A 20,897-nucleotide genomic window follows, 5' to 3' on the forward strand; every position below is an offset into this window, starting at 1 on the left:
CATAGCAAGCACATGATGGTGGCATTAGTTCACATGTATTACATAATCTCATAGAGTTTTAAGGAGACTGAAAATTTCCATCATCCAGTGACACTGATTGTGGTAATGTCATCCTTCAGAGCATGACTTACATGTTTGCAGTGATGCCAGGGTAAACAAACCTATTCCAAAAATATAGCACATACATCTGACAGTGCCCAAGACTTGAAAATGATAAAATGCCTTATGACTCCGTAGCTTTGCCCACCATTTCAGACTATACTCCTACTTAGAAAGTTTACTCTAGAATAGTATGCTGTTTTATGCTGGTAGCAACCTCATTCATTTCATGTTTATCAAATCAGCCCCTGCCTCCTCTAAGAAAAGGTCTGGCTTGGAGGTTTTCCTGTCTCAGCCTCCTGAGTGCAGGATTCACAGATACCTCGCCACACACAGCTTATCTACTCTCTTGATTGCATCTGGAAGCCTTATGGTGTGGCTGATATACCAGCTAAGTTTGTATGCCCACAGTCTCATCTTCACATAATGAAACCTAATGACTGTATACGTCTTGCTGGAATTTAAAGATGTCTTACTCTGGTTCTATAGCTCATCTGTGTTTACTGTTTAGTGTCTCCCCTGATACCAGTGCCCACTCCTGAACCATCCCAAGATCCCCCAAATACACTGCCTAATCCCAACCACCAGTTCTTGAGGCAATCTATCTGATGAGTGAGTTTAGTCATATTCTTTTTTTTTGTTGTTGTTGTTGTTGTTTTCAAGACAGGGTTTCTCTGTATTGTTTTGGAGGCTGTCCTGGAACTAGCTCTGTAGTCCAGGCTGGCCTCGAACTCACAGAGATCCGCATGCCTCTGTCTCCTGAGTGCTGAGATTAAAGGCATGCGCCACTAATGCCTGGCTTAGTCATATTCTTTTACTAATAAATGCTTATAAATAAATGACTCTCCTTCCCCCTCAAAAGGGATTTCAGTGCTCTGAACACACTTGAGTCCTCAGCCTGTAATTTAATTTGGACATTTAACTCTTCATTCTTCTATGTCAGTGTCATCTCCTTAATCAGACCTGATGCACTTATGAAGTCATTGATGATGGTGATGATGTCATGCTAGTGTCCGTAACTTCAGAGAGGCTAAATAATAAGCTCTTCCCTAGAAATGAACTTTCCTCCATGTTCTGGCATTCATGCCTGAAAGTATATGCAAGCAACTCTCTTGGCTGTATCGGGAGAGTGCTTGCCTAGCATGTGTGAAGATCTGAGTTTCATCCAGCACTACAGAAACCAAGCATGGTCCTGCATGCTGTAATCCCGGCCTTCAGGCAAAAGGTCACTGTCATCCACAGCAGTTTAAGGCCTGCTAGTCTCTGAGAAGAGACCTATTTTAGTTTGGTTTAGTTTAGTTTTAGAACAAGTTTATTGAAGAATATTCGTATGAAGGCAACCACTTTTGATTTGTCATTTTAAAAAAGTTACATTTCTTTATGCTGTGTACTAAAGGTCATGTAAGAGAAGAGAGTCACATGCTTCTCTCTGTGGAACCCTTGGGTTACAGTATAGCACAGTGTTGTCATTTCTGCACCGTGAGAATAAATTTTTTTTGAAAAAGTCTCTTCTATGTTTTTCTTCAAAAGCCATGAAAATAACAGAAGGTGGCATAAAAAAAAAGCCGGATTTCTCTATTCATTCTGTAGTATTGGAGCCAGTATTTTTACCATCACAGGCTACAATTTTCACTTTATCCACTTTAATAAGTTCTGTCACCTCTCTAAATTCAACATCATTCAAAACAAAAGTCTAAACATTATTTTAGAATCTGTATGTATTTAGAGAGCCCCTGAAACTGACTCTGTTCCTGACTCTTTGAGCCAAAGCTGAATTTATAGCTTTATCAAACTGAAGTAAAACTTGAAGGGCAAGCTGGGGGGTGATCTTCTGGGACTATATGAGCTCATCAAGGCTTTTTTTAATATCACACCCCTGCAACTTTATTTTATTTATTGTATATACAGCCTTCTGTGGTTGCCAGGAATTGAACTCAGGACCCCTGGAAGAACAGTCAGTGCTCTTAACTGCTGAGCCATCTCTCCAGCTCCCTCATCAAGGCTTTTTTGAAGACTGTTTCCCAAAGTTGTGTTCCTGTATAACTGATTATGGCTTAAAATGGAGCAATTCGTTTTTCTTCAGGCTTGCGTTGATGTCCTTTTATCTCGCTCAAATTTCTTGTTGGTACCATATGCCAAGTAACATAACCGTCTTATTATTTATTCTCTGCATAAAATGTAAGGTCCACGAGGGGAAGGGATCTTTGTGTTTTATTCCCCGAGGAAACCTGCAGGCCGAGAACAGTACTGACCCACGACGGGAGTCAAACGAAACATTTAGCCCGTTGAAGGTAAACGCCAGTGTGTGGAGAAGAGGCGAAAAAGGTCAGGGAGATAGAAATTTGAAAACCGCCCATGCTCCCATCTGACAACCAAGCATTGCTTAGAAAACAGCGAGGAGCGACTTCAACGTCTGCTCAAACTAGCTGCCTCGGCCATCTCCGATCTTTTAAGGTGGCGACAGGTGCAGAACTGCGGAGTTCCCTCCTCACGGTGGAGACGGAGCGGAGTCTGAGACCGATGCTCGCTTGTCCACAGAGCGGCCTGAGGAGAGCAGGAAGGCGGCTGCTCCCGCGCGGCCGCGTCTGCCTGGGGGCCGATTCCAGCGCTCGCTACCGCCCCGCCGCGGCTCCCCCGCTCTCGGGTCCGCCGCCGCCTTCCTGAGGGGAAGAGACCCATTTTAAAGAGAGAGAAGCCAAAGAATGGAAAAAAATATCATCGGCTTCAAAGAGGAAGTCTGTGGCATGGAGCTTAAACATATCTTTGCGACACAGCTTGATGGTGACAGTAGCAGTGGGAGTAAACTTTGTTTCACCATTTCTGAAAAAGAAAACTAGGAAGAGAAGCAAGTAAAAAGTTTCATCTTTGACAGCTGCATCTTATGACTGGAGTTTTTCTGGAAAGGTAAATTAAAGACCCTTCTAATCCAGACCAAGTAACTGCTCATGAAAGGACATTTTAAATGTGTATTTGGTGGTTTCTGATGTGTTTTTCTTATTTGGTAGGAGAAGGATTGAATTTGAATGACTGTGTGGCACAGGTCGTGTAGGTAAGTCTCTTGTGCCAGATCAAACTGCCAAGAAAATTGTTTCTGATTCAACTTTATGCTTCTGTCACATGTCTGGGTTATTGTTATTTTCTTTTGGAATTAAAAATGTGTGTGTGTGTGTGTGTGTGTGTGTGTGTGTGTGTGTGTATCAAGGACAACTTTAAGTAAGTTCTTTTCTTTCACCTTTACATGGGATCTAGGAATTGAATTTGAGTTTCCAGAGTTGTGAGGCATGTGCCTTTATTTGCTGAGCCATCTCGTTGGCCCTTACTTTGGTGGGTTGTTTTTGCTGCTGTTTTAAGACAGAGTCACACTATGTAGCCCTGACTGCCCTAGAACTCAGGCCATCCTAGACCTGCCTGCCTCTGCCAAATGCTGGCATTAAAGATGTGAACCCACTATTCTAGGCTTGTTTTGGACTTTTCAGACAGGTCCTGTGTAATCCAGACTAGCCTTGACCTCATGGCAATTCTCCTGCCTCAGCCTTTGAAGTTCTGGGATTAGTGTGAGCTACCACCCCTGACTGGATTGTTGTTTTTGTCACCTGGATTTGTAAGAAGCTGTTTCTCTGTGGTGTTGTGAGATGATTTAGTCTGTGAGGGTAGGGTAGCCTAAGTTTTTTTGTTTGTTTGTTTGTTTTGTTTTTTGTTTTGTAGCTCTGATAGTGGTTTTTTTTTACTTTTTTATTTAAATTAGGAACAAGCTTGTTTTACATGTCAATCCCAGTTCTCTCTCTCCCCTCCTCCCTTGCCCCCCATTGGCCACCTATCCCATCCCCTTTCTGCTTCCCAGGAAGGGTGAGGTCTTCCATGGGGGATCTTCAAAGTCTGTCATATCATTTGGAGCAGGGCCTAGGCCCTCCCCCGTGTGTCTAGGCTGAGAGTATCCCCTGTATGTGGAGTGGGCTCCCAACGTCCATTCGTACACTAGGGATAAATACTGATCCACTGCCAGAGGCCCCATAGATTGTCCAGGCCTCCCAACCTACATCCATGTTCAGGGGGTCTGGGTCGGTCCTATGCTGGTTTCCTAGCTATCAGTCTGGGTTCCATGAGCTCCCTCTTGTTCAGGTCAGCTGTCTTTGTGGGTTTCTCCAGCCTGGTCTTGACCCCTTTGCTCATCACTCCTCCCTCTCTGCAACTGGACTCCAGTTCAGCTCAGTGTTTAGTTGTGGGTGTCTGCTTCTGCTTCCATCGGCTACTGGATGAAGGCTCTAGGATGGTGTATAAGGTAGTCATCAATCTCATTATTGGGGAAGGGCGTTTAAGGCAGCCTCTCCACTATTACTTAGATTGTTAGTTGGTGTCATCTGGACATTTCCCTAGTGCCAGATTTCTCTTTAAACCTATAATGGCTCCCTCTATTATGGTATCTCTTTCCTTGCTCTCCTCTATTTCCAGCACCCAATCTTCCTGCTCCCCCATGTCCTCCTCTCCACTCTTCTTCACCTCCTCTTCCTTCTACCTCCTTCTCACCCCCCCCCCCGCCATGCTCCCAGTCCACTCAGGAGATCTTGTGCCTTTCTCTTCTCCAGAGGACCATGTATGTCTCTCTTAGGGTCCTCCCAGTTTCCCAGCCTCTCTGGCGGTGTGGATTGCAGACTGGTAATCCTTTACTCCATGTCTAAATCCATATATGAGTGCTTACATACCATGTTTGTCTTTTTGTGGTTCCCTCACTCAGAATGGTTTCTTCTAGTTCCATCCATTCTGGCCTAAGTTTTTTTTTATGTGATAATATTTATTTGGATTGCCTGTTCATATAGAACCACTGCTGTAAAAGAGGAAGGCCATCAGTAGCTCTGAATGTAAGACCTAGTGGAAATCCTCAGGAAGAATACATTTCAATATTATAAAAATACATATTTATAAAAGTTAAAATAGAAGAATAATAGAAAGTATAGTAAAAATACAATAAGATATACTAATACTTCATGAAGTTCTGAAATGAATACCATTGACTTATTTTATTTTATTTTGAGACAGAGTCTCACTACACAGTCCCGACTGTCCTGTAACTTACTATGTAGACCATGCTGACCTTGAACTCACAAACATCCACTTGTCTCTGCCTTCCAAGTTCTGAACTTAAAAGCATGGCCAACATAAATTTCAAAAAGAACCAAAGACTGATAGAAAAACCATTATTCCTGCTGATTTTGCTTGGACCATGGCTTTCCTGTTTTCATCGTCAAACTTGTCATACATTTTCTTGTCAGTACTTTCCTTTTTCTCTGACAGTGACAGATATGAAAATGCTTGCTGAATGGTAAGGTACATTATAACGTTGCCTTACTACTGTTTTAATGACACTTCGGGACAGGAATCCTTCTCAAAGTCTTCCCCTCATATCTAAGGATTGAAAACAATCACTTATAAGAGCTCATGGATTAAAACATGTAAACCATTTATGGCATTTTCTGTCTAAGTAAATTACCTTACAATTCAGCGGAAATTGGAGAGACACCCCCCATTTTTTATTGTGGGGTTGCCTAAATATGTATTAAAATTATGGCCACCAAAAAAATAACCAAGTTTGTAACTAAAATTTTGTACATAAAAGCACCTGATTAACTGTTAGTTATTAACCACATTGGCAAACATTTGCACAAATAGGGAATTGTCAAGAAAGCCTATCTGTGCTCAATAGCATGCTCTCACATGGGTTTGCTTGTGACAATTTCAGTTCTTTCTGGTCAACTATGATTTGAAAATATGAACGGGAAATTTCCATAAGCAAACAACCCTTTGTTTTAAATAGATTTTATCATGATATACTGCTGTGATGACTATGTTTTATAGCCAATCCCTCTCTGTAATACTCTCTAAAAACTTCACAGGCATGGCATGTGCACTTGCTAAGTGTGTGTGTCAACTTGACACAAGCTAGAGTCATCAGAGAGGAAGGAGCCTCGGTAGACAGAATGCCTCCATGAGATCTAGCTGTAAGGCAGTTTCTCATTTAGGACCAGTTGGGGAGGGCCCAGCCCATGGTGAATGGTGCCATCTCTGGGCTATTGATCCTAAGTTCTATAAGAAGGTAGATTGAGCAAGCCCTGGAGAGCAAGCCAGTAAGCATGGCTTCTGCATCAGCTCCTGCCTCCAGGTTCCTGCCCTGTTTGAGTTCCTGTCCTGATTTCCTTCAGTGATGAACAGCAATGTGGAAGTGTAAACTAAATAAAATCTTTTCTCTCCAACATGCTTTTGGGTGGTGGTATTTTGTCAAAGCAATAGTAACCCTAACTAAGACAGCAAGCCTAACAAAAAGCATGGTCTGTACTGTACAGGTTTTGGGACTGTCCTTGGTCTTTGACATCTACACAAGATCTTGCAAAGTATCTCCCACAAATGGGGGAGTACTGTAGCAGAAAGGGCTAGCACCACTAAAAAAATGTTCTACGGGATTTGAGAAATGTGTAAGAATGAACATAAAATGCTGAGCAAAAAAGAGATCTGGCCTTGTATGGGAAGCAGTGTTCCAGGCAGCTTTAATAAAACTTGTGATATATGGCTAAAAGGGATTCACTCAGCTAGCAATGAGCTCTAGGAATACTTTCCTGCCATTAGATGCTTTATAGTCTGAGTTTTGACTAGATGTAACATTGTATACCACATGTTTGTTTGTTGCCCACAGAGGCCAGAAGAGGGCGTCTGATCGCTTGGAATTAGTTACAGATGGTTGTGAGTTGCCTTGTGAGTGCTGGGAATCATACCTAGGTCCTCTTCAAGGGCAGCAGCAAATGGTCTTAACCACTAAGCCATCTCTCCAACCTCATCTTTGCATTCATTTCAATAATTCCTAGAGACTGTTCAAGGACATGCATGCATGTCTGAAAAGCCACCATATATCTCAAAGATTAAAGAAGACCATATGTCATTCTGTGTTACAATGAAGGAATCACCAGGTGTGCCAAAGTCACACAGTGGTACTGGGTTGGTGGCCGCCAAAGTGCTGAATTTTTGATTGATTGATTGATTGATTGATTGATTGATTGATTGATTGATTGAGACTGGGTCTTATGTACCTAACAGCTAGCAGTTTTCTTCTTATTTTAATTTATTGTATTTATTTATTTATTTTTATGTATAAGCATGCAGTACTGGTGCAGGCCAGAAGATGTGTCAGATCCCCTGGAACTGGAGTTACAGCTGTGAACTGGACCCTTGTCCTCTAGAAGAGCGCCAAGTGCTCTTAACTACTGATCCATCATCTCTCCAGCCCCTTACTTTTGTTTATGATTGGGTGTCTGATGTTACCTGGGTTAACTTGGCATTTACTGCATAACCAAGGTTGACTTTGAACTCTTGATCCTCCTCCTACCACCTCCCCTACTATCCTCTCCTCAGAGACATATTCCACAACACCCAGCTGCTGCATATAAAGCACAGAGAGTGATGCTAGTCTGAAGGGCTCAGATGTAGCTTCTCTGGCCGGTGGACATGTCCAGGTGAACAAAGCACCAAAGACGCACCACTGCACCTCCATGGTGGGATTAGCCCTTCCCGAGCTCCAGCCCAGTGTGAATGCCCTGCCGTGCCCAGCCTCCGCACCAAGCTAAAGAGTACCTGTTTTATTCTCAGGAGAAGACAGCATGGGATCTATTACCTCTACATCTAAACCCCAAATCAGTGAGTTCGGGACAGAAGGTATCACTTCCCTTGGCACTTACAGTGAATTGGCAAAAGAAAGAATTGTGTTGAAAGCCCCATGGGAGACAGTGTTACCTAGAGCATTTCTGAGCCAGAAGAATTCAAGTTTATCATAATACAGAAACCAGTGTCCCCCAAGGACTAGAAAAAGGAACCAGAAAGACCTTACTGGCCCTCCAAACTGAGTAGATCAGCTAGTGAAAATCTAGTCATGTTTCTTGTTCCCCTCTCTGTGGGTTAGGCCCTGGAAAAGACACACACACACATACACCACTTGGGGGGCAGGTGTCATAGAGTTTGGGAAGTACCTACTGAGGTCAAAGGACCCACATCTTGCCAGGACTTCCCACTATGCCCTGAAGGAAACACAGAATATTTATTTTGTTTGCATAAGGGACACGGAACTTCAACACTAGCCCCTGCTTCTTTAGTTTGTATACCAGTTCAAGTATAGCTCTACTTTAAAGGTCTCAGTCAGACAGGGTATATCTCAGTGATGGAGGGCTTGTCCTGGGTTCAGTTGCCCAGCACTGGCAAAAAAAGACCCCCTGTTCTCCCCCCTACAGAGTTGTAGCCAATTTGTGAGTCCCCATGGGTAGTGGGGAAACTTGCTGTCTTATCCTGGAGGGATGGCAGGGAAAGAGCAGGGACACTGATCCCCCAAAACTGATCCCTCTCATGTTCTCTGCAGGCACAGTCTCCACGGCAGCCCCAGTGACCAGCTCTGCACCCTGTTTCTCCAGTCCTAAGTAAAGGAACACATTTTATCTAAGACATGTGGCACTGGAATTTTTGTTGACCATTTTGTCTTGGGGACTTAGGAAGGGCAATCTGAGTGGGAGAAGAGACCAGTTAGCAGTGAAAGAACTAAGTGTTTGATCTTAGGAGTATAGTTCTGCTCTTTGGTTTTGTTTGCGGGGGGGGGGGGGGGGGATTGAGCATGTCTCACAATGTAGTCCAGGTTGGCCTCCAACTTGCCGCAATCTTCCTGCCTCAGCTTTCCACGTGCTGATTGTAAGCAGCATGAACTCAGCATTGCCCAAGATGTGAGAGATCATGAGTCACCTCAACTTACAGCGTTGAGGTGCAGAGTGATGAGGACAGGATTGGGGGAGTCTCAAATGCCTCTGGAACCCAGAAGCAAAGTGTCTCTTCCCACGCAGTGGGTGGGAGCAAGTCCATCAGCCCATATGAGAGCCTAAGTAAGAAAGCTAAGCTTGGCTTCCAGGAAAAATTCCAAGAGGCCCCTGCCAGTGGTTCATCTACTTCCTTTCTCTGCCAAACAGACAGGAACATTTCATTTTGGCCTTTTTTGCCGGGGTTCTGCTGACGCTGCTACTTGTGGCCCTTATCTTCATTATCGTCAGGAGCTGCAGAAAAAGTGAGTGGTCTCTGTTAGACTTTTCTTGCTTTCACTGAGTGATGGGGAAGTGGAGGGAAGGCTTGCTCTGCTCAGCCCACCCTCTCCACAGATCCACTTCGAGGCCCTTCCCTTCTTGGCCTTACTGCTCTCCCGCTACACCCCTACCCCTACCTACTATCTTTGACCCAAAGTTGAAGGAAGAGGCTCCCCACTCCTTCAGACCCCATGGTAAGAGGACAATCCTCTTCTTCCTGGCATCTGCTGCAGGTTACTCCAAGGCCCAGGCCCAGGCCCAGGACCCTCTTTCAGAGCCTCCCATCAAGGTAAGTAAGCCCATGCTGTTGTTTTAGGGCTGTAAGAGGAGGACTGGGTGTGATGAAAGTGGCATAAAATTATTTGGGGGGAGTTGGTTTAGTTTGTGTCCTCTTCATACTGGGTTACTGGCTGGAATACTGGTGTCACTTTCTGGCTCTGGACAAGTGACTCTCGTATGAGTTCTTCTGCTCTCTTTGGGTCCCCACTTTTGGAAGTTTTCAAGACACTTTTAAAGAGACACCTCTTATTGCAAATTAAATTCACTCTTCCTCCTCTTTCTCCTCAGAAGCTGTCATCTGTCTCAAAGGAGTCACTTACCTATGCCAGCATGACTTTCAAGCCCTCAGAAGGAAACAGCAGTGACTTGACTGGAAACCGCTCCACAGACTTGGACCCCACGGTCTATTCTCAGATTAAAGTGTCAGGCCCATGCCTGCCTCTCCAATGAGGCAGAATGCAGGACCTCCCCTTAGTTCCAGCTACAGGTTGCTTTCTGGCTTTGTTTTGTATGCTTGTTTTTGTTGTTTGTTTCCCGCAAACTTAGCACAACCTGTGCACAACTGCAGTCAAAGGTGTGTAGGCCTGATCTGTTAGTGCTGTCATTTGTTTTAAAAACCAATGGTTAAGACCGGGTGGTGGTGGCACACGCCTTTAATTCCAGCACTCGGGAGGCAGAGGCAGCCTGGTCTACAAGAGCTAGTTCCAGGACAGCCTCCAAAGCCACAGAGAAACCCTGTCTTGAAAAACAAACAACAACAACAACAAAATGGTTAATTACTTTCTTCACCAGAGAAAAGGCTGCTGGTGCATTGCCAGTAGCAGCCCCTTGAGCAGCTCCCCTGAACTTTCCAAAAGGGGACAGAGTTCCAGATAAAGAAACTCACTGATGATAACCAGGAAGGAACCAACCCTAAGGAACAGTCTAAGATTTTCAAATAATGGCAAACCCTCCTCCAGTGTTGGCCCTTTCTCCATCAGTTATCACTGTGTCCCATCATCTTCTCCACAAGTCAAGACCAGAGTTCTAAGCCAACACAAAGTCCATATTGTCAGAGAAACCCTGTCTCAAAAAACCTAAAAAAAAGTCCATATTGTATAGAACACTAGTCAAATGTGGGTTTCAGTCTCCTCAGTGTAACATTAGAGATGTGTGTGACAACCTTGGTTATGAGACAAAGGTAAAGATTAAACATGTTCATTTACTCTCAAAACAAAGAGACACTCATATAAACTGTCCCATTAAAAATAACAGGAAGATTCTTTTTAATTGGGCAAGCATATTCTGAAATGTAAGTACTAAATAAGAAGAAAAATTATAAAATAAACATGAGGGCAGGTGAGGTAGATAAGGGCATTTGCCACCTAATCTGACAACTTGAATTCAATCCCTGGGACTTACATGGTGAACACAGAGAACTGACTCCTGAAAGTTGTCATCTAACCTTCACATTTACTCTGTGGTGTGTGTACATGCCAGTATACAAACACACACACACACACATACACATACACACACACACACACACACACACACACACACACACACACGCACGCACGCACACTAAATATGCACTCAGCTTTTGTGAAAGTATTCTTAAGATTTATTTATTTTATGTATACAGTATTCTACCTGCATGTATAACTGCATACCAGAAGAGGGCATCAGATCCGGTTGTAGATGGTTGTGAGCTACCATGTGGGTGCTGGGAGTTGAACTCAGGTCCTCTGGAAGAACAGCCAAAGCTCTTAACCACTGAGCTATCTCTCCAACCTGTGACAGAATTCTTAAGACCTGTGCAAGTCGTAACATGGAGAGGTGAGTTGGGCACACAATCCTACTCCTTGCTGAAGAGCCACTGACAATTATTAGCTGCTGGTAAACAAACAGTTTTCTTTAAGAGTTTAGTCCCTGGTAAGTTGAATAAATTCAATACATAGCCACTGGACAAGACTGGGATTGGTCAGGAGCAGGTGGATAAGTTTTGTTTTGTTTTGTTTTGTTTTTGGTGTTTGAGACTCAAAAGGAGAAAAGCTACAAGGAAATATGCAGGTATGATATCCATAGCCTTACCATTTCCCTCGGACTGCTGAGCTTGGAGTCCCTCCCAAATAAAGGGGTCAGGGCAGAGCCTGAATTATGCTCATCTAAGGCTTTGCAAGAGCTACAATCTAACCTGACAAGATATATAGAGAATCTGGTGAACACCCAATCTCCACTCCAACCTTGTGCAAACCAGGGGACCACTTGAGGATTCTAAGGCTGGACCTACACCCTATCAGAAGGAACCATGGCATATTACACTGTGTTCTTCTGGAGCTAGGAAAATGCCTCACAGTAACAAGAACCTGACTTTGATCCCGAGAACTCATGTGAAAACATGGGGCATGCTTATAACCCTAACCCTGGAGAGGCAGACACTGGACAATACCTGGGTCTCATTGTTTATCTAGCCTAGCTTAATGAGCAAGCTCCAGACCAACGAGAGACCCTGTTTCATACACGGTGGGCAGCCCCTGAGGAGTGACATCTGAGGTTATCCTTCAGCCTCCATACGTGCAAGTGTACACATGAGTCTACACTTTGCCCACAGAATACCAGGGCTCTTACGAGGGCAGCAAAAGCCATGTTGAAACAGTGGGAATGACACCACATGGGGAGAGGGTTGCAGGTTTCAGGGAAGCATATAAGGCAGTAGTAATCCTGCACCAACAGTGATGTAACTCTATTGGTTCCCACGGATGAGGATGCCTCATTCCTGCCTTACGCTTCCTGATTTGTATGCATTTGTCACTTGTCATCCCTTAGTTGCACATTGGTCAGATGCAACATCCACTTACTCTGGTGACAGGTTTCCATTGGAGATGGGGCCATGATCCTTTCACCAAGAGACTACGAGAACCACAGATTCAATCCTATTTTTGGCTAAAACAGCATTTTTAATATCAATTAAGAGATGTACTGGAATGTTATGCTTTTTAGGAACATTTCAAGAAACGTGTTTCCAGTGATGGCCTAGGAGAAGTTAGTCATACTTGAGGACTCTTTCAACACTATTCAGATATTTATTGGCTGATAAATAAAATACAAATCATTTCCCCTTGGCCAAGATTCTGTACCCCTTCTTCACTCCAGCCAATCTAATGCTAAGGTCTGGAGATGTTATTCAATGGCAGCCTTGCTTGGCGTGGTCTGTCATGGCTCTTCTGACACCACTGTTGTCACCTTGCCACAAAAGATTGCTTCAAGGTCAGAGAGTACTTTAGAAATCCAGAAAGGTCAGAATCAGTCTCTGAGGTGCAGGCTAACTGTCATGGAGAGTCAACTGTAACCACATCACTTTATTTGGGAACTAAATTAAAGAAATCTTCAGTCACGTGTTCAGTTTGAGCCATTTTCTTGAGTCAGGACATGTAGGAAGAACTTCAAATCGTTACCTACTTTGTTGGGAAATAGAAAAGGAAAACTGAGTTGGGGTCTCTTGCCAGAGTGTTTGTCAGCAAAAAGTCACAACTGTCACTTTTTTGAGCCTATTTTCCTCTCTTCTAAATTAAAGATTACATTACCATACACCACAAGAATTTTTTCAAACAAATCTAAGCATCCCCAACCTTCACATTTCCCAAAGCTCCCACATGGCAAAAGGCAAGAAACGCTGTGGGAGCCAGCTGCTCCTGGCACTCCTGGGCTTCCTGGGAACAAAACACCCAAGTTTGGATTTTTAAAATTGATTTATTCTGTCTTCCCCCCCCCCCGCAAGACTTGTCAGTCAGCTGCAGGCAAGGTGGGTACCTGGGCCTTGCACTTCTCTCTCTGAGTTTTGATAGCATAAATGCATCTGGAATGCAGGGTCCAAGAATAACAAAATTAAAAGGGACTTTATTTCAGACTGTCATGTTTCCCCAAGCATGAGACCGTAGCTAAAACAGGTTGTGGGCTTCATACTGAAGAGAATAGCATTAGATTCTATTGTCTCATCTTTTACAGCATCATGTCACCTTACTTATTTTACTTGACAAGTTTACATTTGTGCTTATGTGGGACTGCTTGTATTCCCCCACCTCACCACACCACATTATTTTTGCGACAGAGGCTCACTCTGTAGCCTAGGCAGGGATAGAACTCACTACGTAGTTCAAGCTGACCTCGAGTTTGAGGATCCTTCTACCTAGGTTTCTGAGTGCACCACAGCTGCCCAGGTGTTTTCCTATTTTATACCACAAGCTCCATGAAAACAAGTGTTAGCTCTTTTGCTTGTCTTTGTAACCCCAGAAACTAGTTTGCAAAATGAAGGGTGAGTGGGTGAGTGGGTGGGTGGCTGGGACATGGGTAGAGTATAGCAACAGGGTGGGAAATGCAGAGGGAAAAACTGGCTTGGGAAAGAAAAATGTTGCCATGGGTTGTATCTTAAAGAAGTGATGATAAGTTCCTGAAAAAAAACCACAAACTACAATTGTATCCTAGAGGGAGTAAAACCAGACAATCCCTGCGGGGTGTCACTTTGACTGTATCCCTCACCTCCATTGCTCCCAAAGTTTCTAGATGGCAAAAAGGCAAGAACGCTGTGTGAGCCGCTCCTTTGCCATTTGTGGAAGCTTGCTCTGCGTCTGCATGGAACCCAAACAGCACAGCTGCAGCTGGAGACCCTATGGCCTTGTCTTCATATTTCAGTTACTGCCCCTGGCCCCTTGTGAGTCACTGACAGGTCTGCCGTCTCAGGATCCTACTGGGATTTAGTGATGGTGCTGGATTTCTGTTCTGAGGCTTCTGTTTGTTTGCTTTATCTTAACCATTATTTCTCTGAAATGTTGTTTTTCTATGTTTCCAAACCCACGTAGGGTGACTGGAATCCATTTTGTAATTACAGCTCCAGTCTCTTCACTACCGAAGGTGTTTCCATGGTTTCTGATCATAAAAAGACAAAAGCTAACAGTATCGCCTTGGCTAAACAGATGTTCTCATGGTGTTCTTTCAGTTCTGCAAATGCTTTAGAACTTAGCAGAACCACCATATGGTGACTTAGAGAACTTTCCAGATGGTAGGACCCGCCTGTATCACAGGGAAAGGCAAGTGATCACATAGTCCCCTCTCTACGAATGGGGAGACATAAAGATGGGGTCCTGGAGGGCATCTCAGGACTCAGTACTGAAGAATAAAGGAGGGAACTTACCAAGGGTATGGAGACCACAGAAGAAGCTTTGTTTGGCTGGGGACTTCTAGCAATGCTTTTACCAGTAACTACCCAAGAAAAAAACAAAGACACAAAGCTAAGGGCTGAGGTTCCTGGGCCCACCCAACCCACACAGACCCCTTGCAAGGAGACCTTTTTACACATGCTGGAGGGGGCAGTTACAGAGACTCCATCATTTGACAGGAGCCTTGGCTCCATCCCTACAGGAGAATAAAATGTTTCAAACAAAGAGTAAAGCTATTAGATTATTGCCCAAAGCTTATGTGCTGGGAAGGTAAGTAGCCCTACAAATATAGAACCTGAAGTGTGGTTATTTCTTGCTTCCCTATCCCCGCCTGCACTTACTTCCACTTATGACTACAAAGTTCCTTCAGTCACCTCTCATGATGCCATTGTCACTGTGAGGGGGCATTATATCCTCCTCAGCCTGTGGGCGGGCTGACTGCCTTGGTACCTAAGTGACTAGGCATTAAGCAGAGGGTCACACTCATTCATGTGAGAGATACTCCTTGACTTCTACACTTTTTAATTCCCTCTACACTGCCTAATCCCCCCCACCCCAGGGTTACTTACCTCCTCTATTTCTTTGGCTTCTCTTTCCCCTGGACAAATGACTGATTATAAAGATGATCCCCAAGCCAGTAATCAGTATGCAAATGATCAGAATGGACATTCTAGAAGAAATCACATCAGATAGCAGGTCTTTTGGAAGTTCCCCTTTGGTTTCCTTCTCCCAGCATCGCTTCCATCCCAGTCCCAGTAGCTCCTGACAACTACGTCCCACACCAGCCACTCTGTCCTTTGTATAAGTAACTGATGGGCATCTAAAGGAGCCCTTCGTCAGAAATGAAATGGGGACTAGGAGCGGAAAACTACAGTCTTCGGCCATTCCTTTGAATTGGGAAGAAATAAGCTGGGCAAAGATAAATGGGTATCACCTCCTGTGTTCATAAGAAAGAGGGTGGGAGGGGAGGGACGGAGGGGAGCTGGGAGGAAGAGAGAGGGAAGGAGAGACAGAAGAAATACAAGTTGGGGGATATAGCCTAATTGGTGGAGGGCTTGTAAACTGGCTGTGGTAGCACACAGCTGTAATCCCATTGCTCAGAAGGAGGAAGCAGAGGGAACAAAGGTTTTAGTCTAAGGTCAACACTCAGCTACATAGCAACTTGGGGGAAACTTTTTCAGACTCTGTCTCAAAACAAAACAAATAGGGGCCTAGAGAGATAGCTCAGAGGTTCGGTTCCCAGCACCTGCACTGCAGCCCATAACTATCATTAGCTCCAGTTCCAGAGGATCAGGCTCCCCTTTCTTGACTCCATAGGCACCAGGCATGAATGTGGTGCATATACATACATGTACATAAAACATTCATACACATAGAATAAAAATGAATCAAACTTTTTAAAGAACAAAGTAGAAGTAGGCAAGACTGGCATATGAAGAGAAGGAAGCGAACACACTGGAGAATATCAGATGGAAATAGAGCTAGAGATAAAGAAAACGTCCTGTTGAGTTCTTGGCACCTTTTCTTGCCTGTATCCCTGTCTCTGCATTCAAACACCTCTCTCCCCCCTGGGATAATGTCCTCTTTAAAATTAAAGCAACTAAGCCAGGTGGGGGTCCCACACACCTTTAATCCCAGCACTTGGGAAGCAGAGGCAGGCAGATGTCTGTGAGTGTGAGGTCAGCCTGGTTTACAGAGTGAGTTCCAGGACAATAATAAATACATATATACATACATAAATTGATTAAAGTAACTAGAAGCTATTTTCTACTGCTCTCAAACAAAAATAGTCATTTTAAAGAAACCAAGCCATTACAATGAAGATACTTAGTTTAGGCAGAGAAACAATATACAGTTGAAGCAGAAGGTGTAAACCAGTCACTAACACGTTATGTGGTTCACCCCACCCCACCCACTCCCACCCCATCACCTCCTCAGATCCTTACTCACCTGGAGCCCTCTGCCTTTTGGAAAACTTTGGAAGTCCTACAGCTCCGGCTCCTGTTCCTTGAGGTGTCTGAATCACAAAGGAATTGTTGAGAATAAAAAGCTCATCTTGGGGCCCTTCCTTTGGCTCCAGCTGCATCCCCACCTGTCTTTCTCTTCCCCTCCAGAGAGTAAGTAAGTGCATTTGACAACAATGCTAACTGTTGCATAAACATGCCAGGGGCAAGGCTGGGGAGAGAAGTCCAGTCCACAGAGCACCGGCTAAGTCATATACACTGCCACTGGGTCCTCTGCACTCAAGAGGAAAAGGACACCTTTTCCAGATTTGCACAAAAACCCTGTGCAGTCAAGAATCAGCTCGTGATTAGAGACTCAAGCTAGGGTCACTCCCAAGGAGGAAAAGTCCCTTAGGGAATGGGTCAATCTGTGACATAGTTCCTCTGATAGCCACTAACAATCCATAGGGGAGACCCACATTCCCTCCTCTGTGTTCCTTTAAAGGAGCAGATTTGGGTAACACTCCTCTCTTCTAGAACTAAACACTCAAGAGATGCTATAAAAAGCAGAAGTATGCAGAGCGGAAACACGGCCAGTGTGGAGTTACCCACTTAGTGGGATGCTAGCTGCATCAGTTACCAGTAGACCACGTGTGAGCAAGGATCTAACCAGCACAAGAACTGAAGAGGTGGGGTGGGTGTGAGGCTTCCCACAAGTCTTTCTAGCATGTTTTCCTACTGTCATTGGGCTCCAGACAGTGACAGAAAAACACATCGTTTTTCTAAACGGAACACTGGAAGAACAGCTAGTGCCTTCCACAGTTGCCCGCCTGAAATATGGGGCGGGGGAGGGGGGTCTGCTTCCTGGTGCTAAAGAGTTTTCCAGGCTCCAGAGAAGGAGCCTGTGAACATTGGGAGATCCTAAGACTTAGCTCCACCTCAAAGTCCCAGTCTGACCTAGGCAAACTTTGCCCTCCGGTTCCAGTCTCTCCCAGTAGCCTCCAAGGGTTAATTGCATCCCACATGAGTAAAGATGCGTGCTGGCAAGTTTGACCACTATATTTAATTTGCATCAACCTTTTAAACTTCCCAGTTTCAAGAAGCTTGAAGCCCCAGTCACTTATCAAGCCAATCTCCATGGTTCTAGACCTGGGAGGCTGAGATTTCAAAACCTGGACCATCTCTACAAAGGTGTCACTCCTATGAGACCTTCCAGGCTCTTCCAACATCTGTGAGCAGGACTTCTGTGAGGAAAGGCGAGTTACAAGCACACCTAGGACTCAGGTGCTATGCTTTCCTACAAAACTCTACCTAACCCCCAGTCCCACCATACAAAGTGGGGCCGAGAGCAGGTTACCTCAGACAATACAAAAGGAAGTTGAGTTGGTGGTGACTGCCTTCAGTAAGGCGTTTTTGTTTTGAGACAGGGTCTCATTTTGTAGTTCTGCCTGGCTTGGAACTCACTATGTAGACCAGGCTGGCCTTTGCCTTCTGAGTGCTGGGATTAAAAGCGTGCACCACCAGACCTGGACCCTTCGGTGAGTTTTTACTACCTCAGCAAACACCCATTACCCTTCAAAGATCCCTTGCCAGTCTCATTACCAGGTGAAAACCCATTGACCCGGCCATCTCTGTTGTCAGTCACAATCAACTGTGTAAAATCCATGTCATCTCTGGCAAAGTTCCTCTGGATGCCACACCAGTACCAGCCTGTGTCCTCCTTGACCAGGCAGGACACAGTGATGATGAGCTTGCTTCCTGTGTCCTTCAGGACCACCCGGTTGGTGCTGTTAGGGGTGTAGGCGATAATGTTACACGAGTCCCTGAAATAGCCCCGGCACCAGTACTTGGTGTGGTCCTTGTAGTGAGCATCGTAGTTACAGTTAGCAGAAACTGTGTCCAGCTCAACGCCTGACTTCACCTTTTCATCCATGACCATGGCATCTGTGGACATACAAACACACACACACACACACACACACACACACACACACACACACACACACACACACACGAGTACATTATTCGTGGAAACATACTGAACCTCCTGAGCTCCTGAAGGATAATTAATTGGAATTTGGGTTTTGTCCATTTGAATTTGGTCATGATTATGGGCTAAATTGTATCTTTCACATGTTGAAACCTTAATCCCTATAAAGAATGTGATGTGACTGAATTTGGACACAAGAAAGTCCTTTAAGAAGAAATTAAGTTAAAATTAGATCATTAGGGTAGCTCTTTCAAAAAGCTTTTTAAGATTTTTTGTTTTATTTTATGTGTATTAGTGTTTTCTCTGCATGTATATGGGGACACCACATGTATGTGAGTGCACCATGTATGCCTGGAGCCCAGAGGTCAGAGACAGATGTCACATCTCCTGGAACTGAAGCTACAGGCGGTTGTTAGCTACCTGCTGAGCCATCTCTCAGCCCTAATTTGGATAGTTCTGAATCCAATATGGCTGCTGTCCTTATTTAAAAATTTAAGAACAGATGAAGTTAGGCAAAACCATGTGAAGGCATAGGAAGGCCAGAAAGTCCTCAGAATTACATCAGTTCTGAAGAAACCTTTATTTGGGGATTTATGAGAGCTAATCTTGATGTCCACTTGATTAGATTAGGAGATGCTTAGATTAATCAATCATATCTCTGGGTGTTTCTAGAGAGAATTAACTAAAGGAAAAAGACCTTCCCTGAATTTAGGAGGCTCTGATGTATGATGTGCTTAGATTCCACAGCTGCTGAAGTCTTTTCTCCTAGCCTGAGATGTGGACACAAGGAGCCTTGAAGAACATGAGATTTCTTTCTCCCTCTAGCCCCTTAGCTCTGCCCCTAGCTCCCTACCTTATCTTGGCAGCCACTGAAAGGAAGCGAAAGGTTAGGAGGCTTGCTCTGGCTGCAAAGGACTAAAAATAAAGGGACTCGTGATTTTAGGAGCTGAGAGCTTGCCGTACAAGTGACCAGTGTGGGCATCTTTATCATGTCAGGATATTTCATAATGAGGAAGTCACACATGCAACATCCGGCTTTACCGTGGCTGGGAAAATATCTGACCAGAGAGGAGAGAGGGGACCGCAAAAACCATCACTCTCTCAGCCTTCCAAGTGTATGTTACCCGCCCCCACCCCAGCACGAGAGTTGCTTCCAGTGTGTCTTACAGGAGACAACACATTCCTACAAATGTCAGTTTCTTCTCATCACAACCACACAAGAGGATCTTGTGATCCTCAGGTCCTAGACAAGGATGCTGACCCTCAGAGAGCTGCAGAGAAGTCTAAAGGGAGCATAACCGAGAGGTGTCACAGCTTGGGGCAAGTCCCATTTCTGAGTACCATCTTCGGTGTCAGGCTTAGCAGAATGGAGGTGAGCAGGGCTGCCTATATCTATGCAAACATGTGAGGGAGGAAAGGAGAAGCAAAGGAGAATTGGGGACACGGAAACCAAAACACCGCAGAGCTTCAATTTCTGTCAAGGGTTTCAAGTTCCCCACAACTCCCTCATCCTAGGTAAGGACCTAGGATCTCTTAGTAGGGCCTGTTAACAAGACCCATTTTCACCTCCTCTCATTTTCCTATCCAGATGCTTAGGTGCTTTAAACAGCTACACTAAGCAGAGCCTTTAAGTAGAGCTGCCTCAAAAGGTTGCAGCTTAGATGGTAGAGGTGTTCCTTCCCAACATCTTACCTGAAAAGAGAGCCAAGGAGAGCAGAATGAAGTGCTTCATGATGAGAAGGAAGTAAACTTCAGCTGGAATGGTAAGAACAGAGGATCTCAGGGACTCTGGATCTGCATGAGGGAAACATATGTTTGAATGTATGGTGGTTTTATCCTCCGTGAAGGGAGAACCACCAGTTACTCTAAGTAATGCTGCTGTACAGAGCCAGCCAGGTTCTGTCCTGTGCAATGGGAACTCACCGGAAGGATATCATTCATGAAAAAAAATCACCTTTGCAGCAACTGTGAAAATCTGAGCTCCCAGCAGAGACCAGAGCAGCAAAAAAAAAACACTCTCCTTGATTAAATCCACTTAGCATAACACTTTAAAGATACCCAGAAAACATATACGTCACCACTCCCACAGATTCATGTGAGCAACTGTACCCTGTCTTGACATGGCTGTGCCTCTTGTCCCTCCGTCATTCTTAGAGGCTCAGTGTCTATTTAGATTGGAGAAATCCTTAGTAAATTGAATCTGAAACTACAGTGAAGACCAAGGGAGTGTGGTTAGAGGTGGAGCATGCCGGCAGCCAGAAGAATATACACCTGCTAGAATACATGAGAATAGTTG

At 44.5% G+C, this 20,897-nt stretch overlaps 2 protein-coding genes across 8 annotated transcripts in view; one reads left to right on the top strand and one right to left on the bottom strand.

Annotated features, from left to right (window-relative positions):
* Positions 1–2,724: 2,724 nt before the first annotated feature.
* Positions 2,725–10,040, top strand: CUNH1orf162 (chromosome unknown C1orf162 homolog). 5 transcript variants are annotated; one of them, XM_040752103.1, is made up of 7 exons: positions 2,725–3,003; positions 3,105–3,148; positions 7,239–7,794; positions 8,489–8,546; positions 9,084–9,178; positions 9,428–9,483; positions 9,762–10,040. In XM_040752103.1, exons 3-7 carry the CDS (start codon positions 7,740–7,742, stop codon positions 9,921–9,923), a joined length of 426 nt encoding a protein of 141 aa, XP_040608037.1. In that variant the 5' UTR covers positions 2,725–3,003; positions 3,105–3,148; positions 7,239–7,739; the 3' UTR covers positions 9,924–10,040. The 5 variants fall into 5 exon arrangements, with proteins under 5 accessions (XP_040608037.1, XP_021086617.1, XP_021086615.1 ...); XM_021230958.2 differs by having other exon boundaries at positions 7,495–7,794; XM_021230956.2 differs by having other exon boundaries at positions 2,727–3,003; positions 7,729–7,794.
* A 2,475-nt stretch (positions 10,041–12,515) lies between these two features.
* Positions 12,516–20,897, bottom strand: part of LOC101844401 (adenosine receptor A3) — a 71,905-nt gene continuing 63,523 nt past the window's right edge. The window contains exons 2-7 of one of the 3 annotated variants that reach the window (XM_040752098.1): positions 20,294–20,395; positions 18,214–18,555; positions 16,619–16,685; positions 15,238–15,338; positions 14,644–14,711; positions 12,516–12,910 (exon numbers count right to left, since the gene is read on the bottom strand). In XM_040752098.1, the coding sequence (XP_040608032.1) occupies positions 12,899–12,910; positions 14,644–14,711; positions 15,238–15,338; positions 16,619–16,685; positions 18,214–18,555; positions 20,294–20,333 (630 nt within the window). In that variant the 5' untranslated portion in view covers positions 20,334–20,395 and the 3' untranslated portion in view covers positions 12,516–12,898. Of the gene's footprint in view, positions 12,914–14,643; positions 14,712–15,237; positions 15,339–16,618; positions 16,686–18,213; positions 18,556–20,293; positions 20,396–20,897 lie in introns of those variants that run through there. The other 2 variants (XM_040752102.1, XM_040752099.1) reach the window with 2 other exon arrangements.

Source organism: Mesocricetus auratus, unplaced genomic scaffold (genome assembly GCF_017639785.1).
Source record: "Mesocricetus auratus isolate SY011 unplaced genomic scaffold, BCM_Maur_2.0 Super-Scaffold_100009, whole genome shotgun sequence".
Taxonomy (NCBI): Eukaryota; Metazoa; Chordata; class Mammalia; order Rodentia; family Cricetidae; genus Mesocricetus; species Mesocricetus auratus.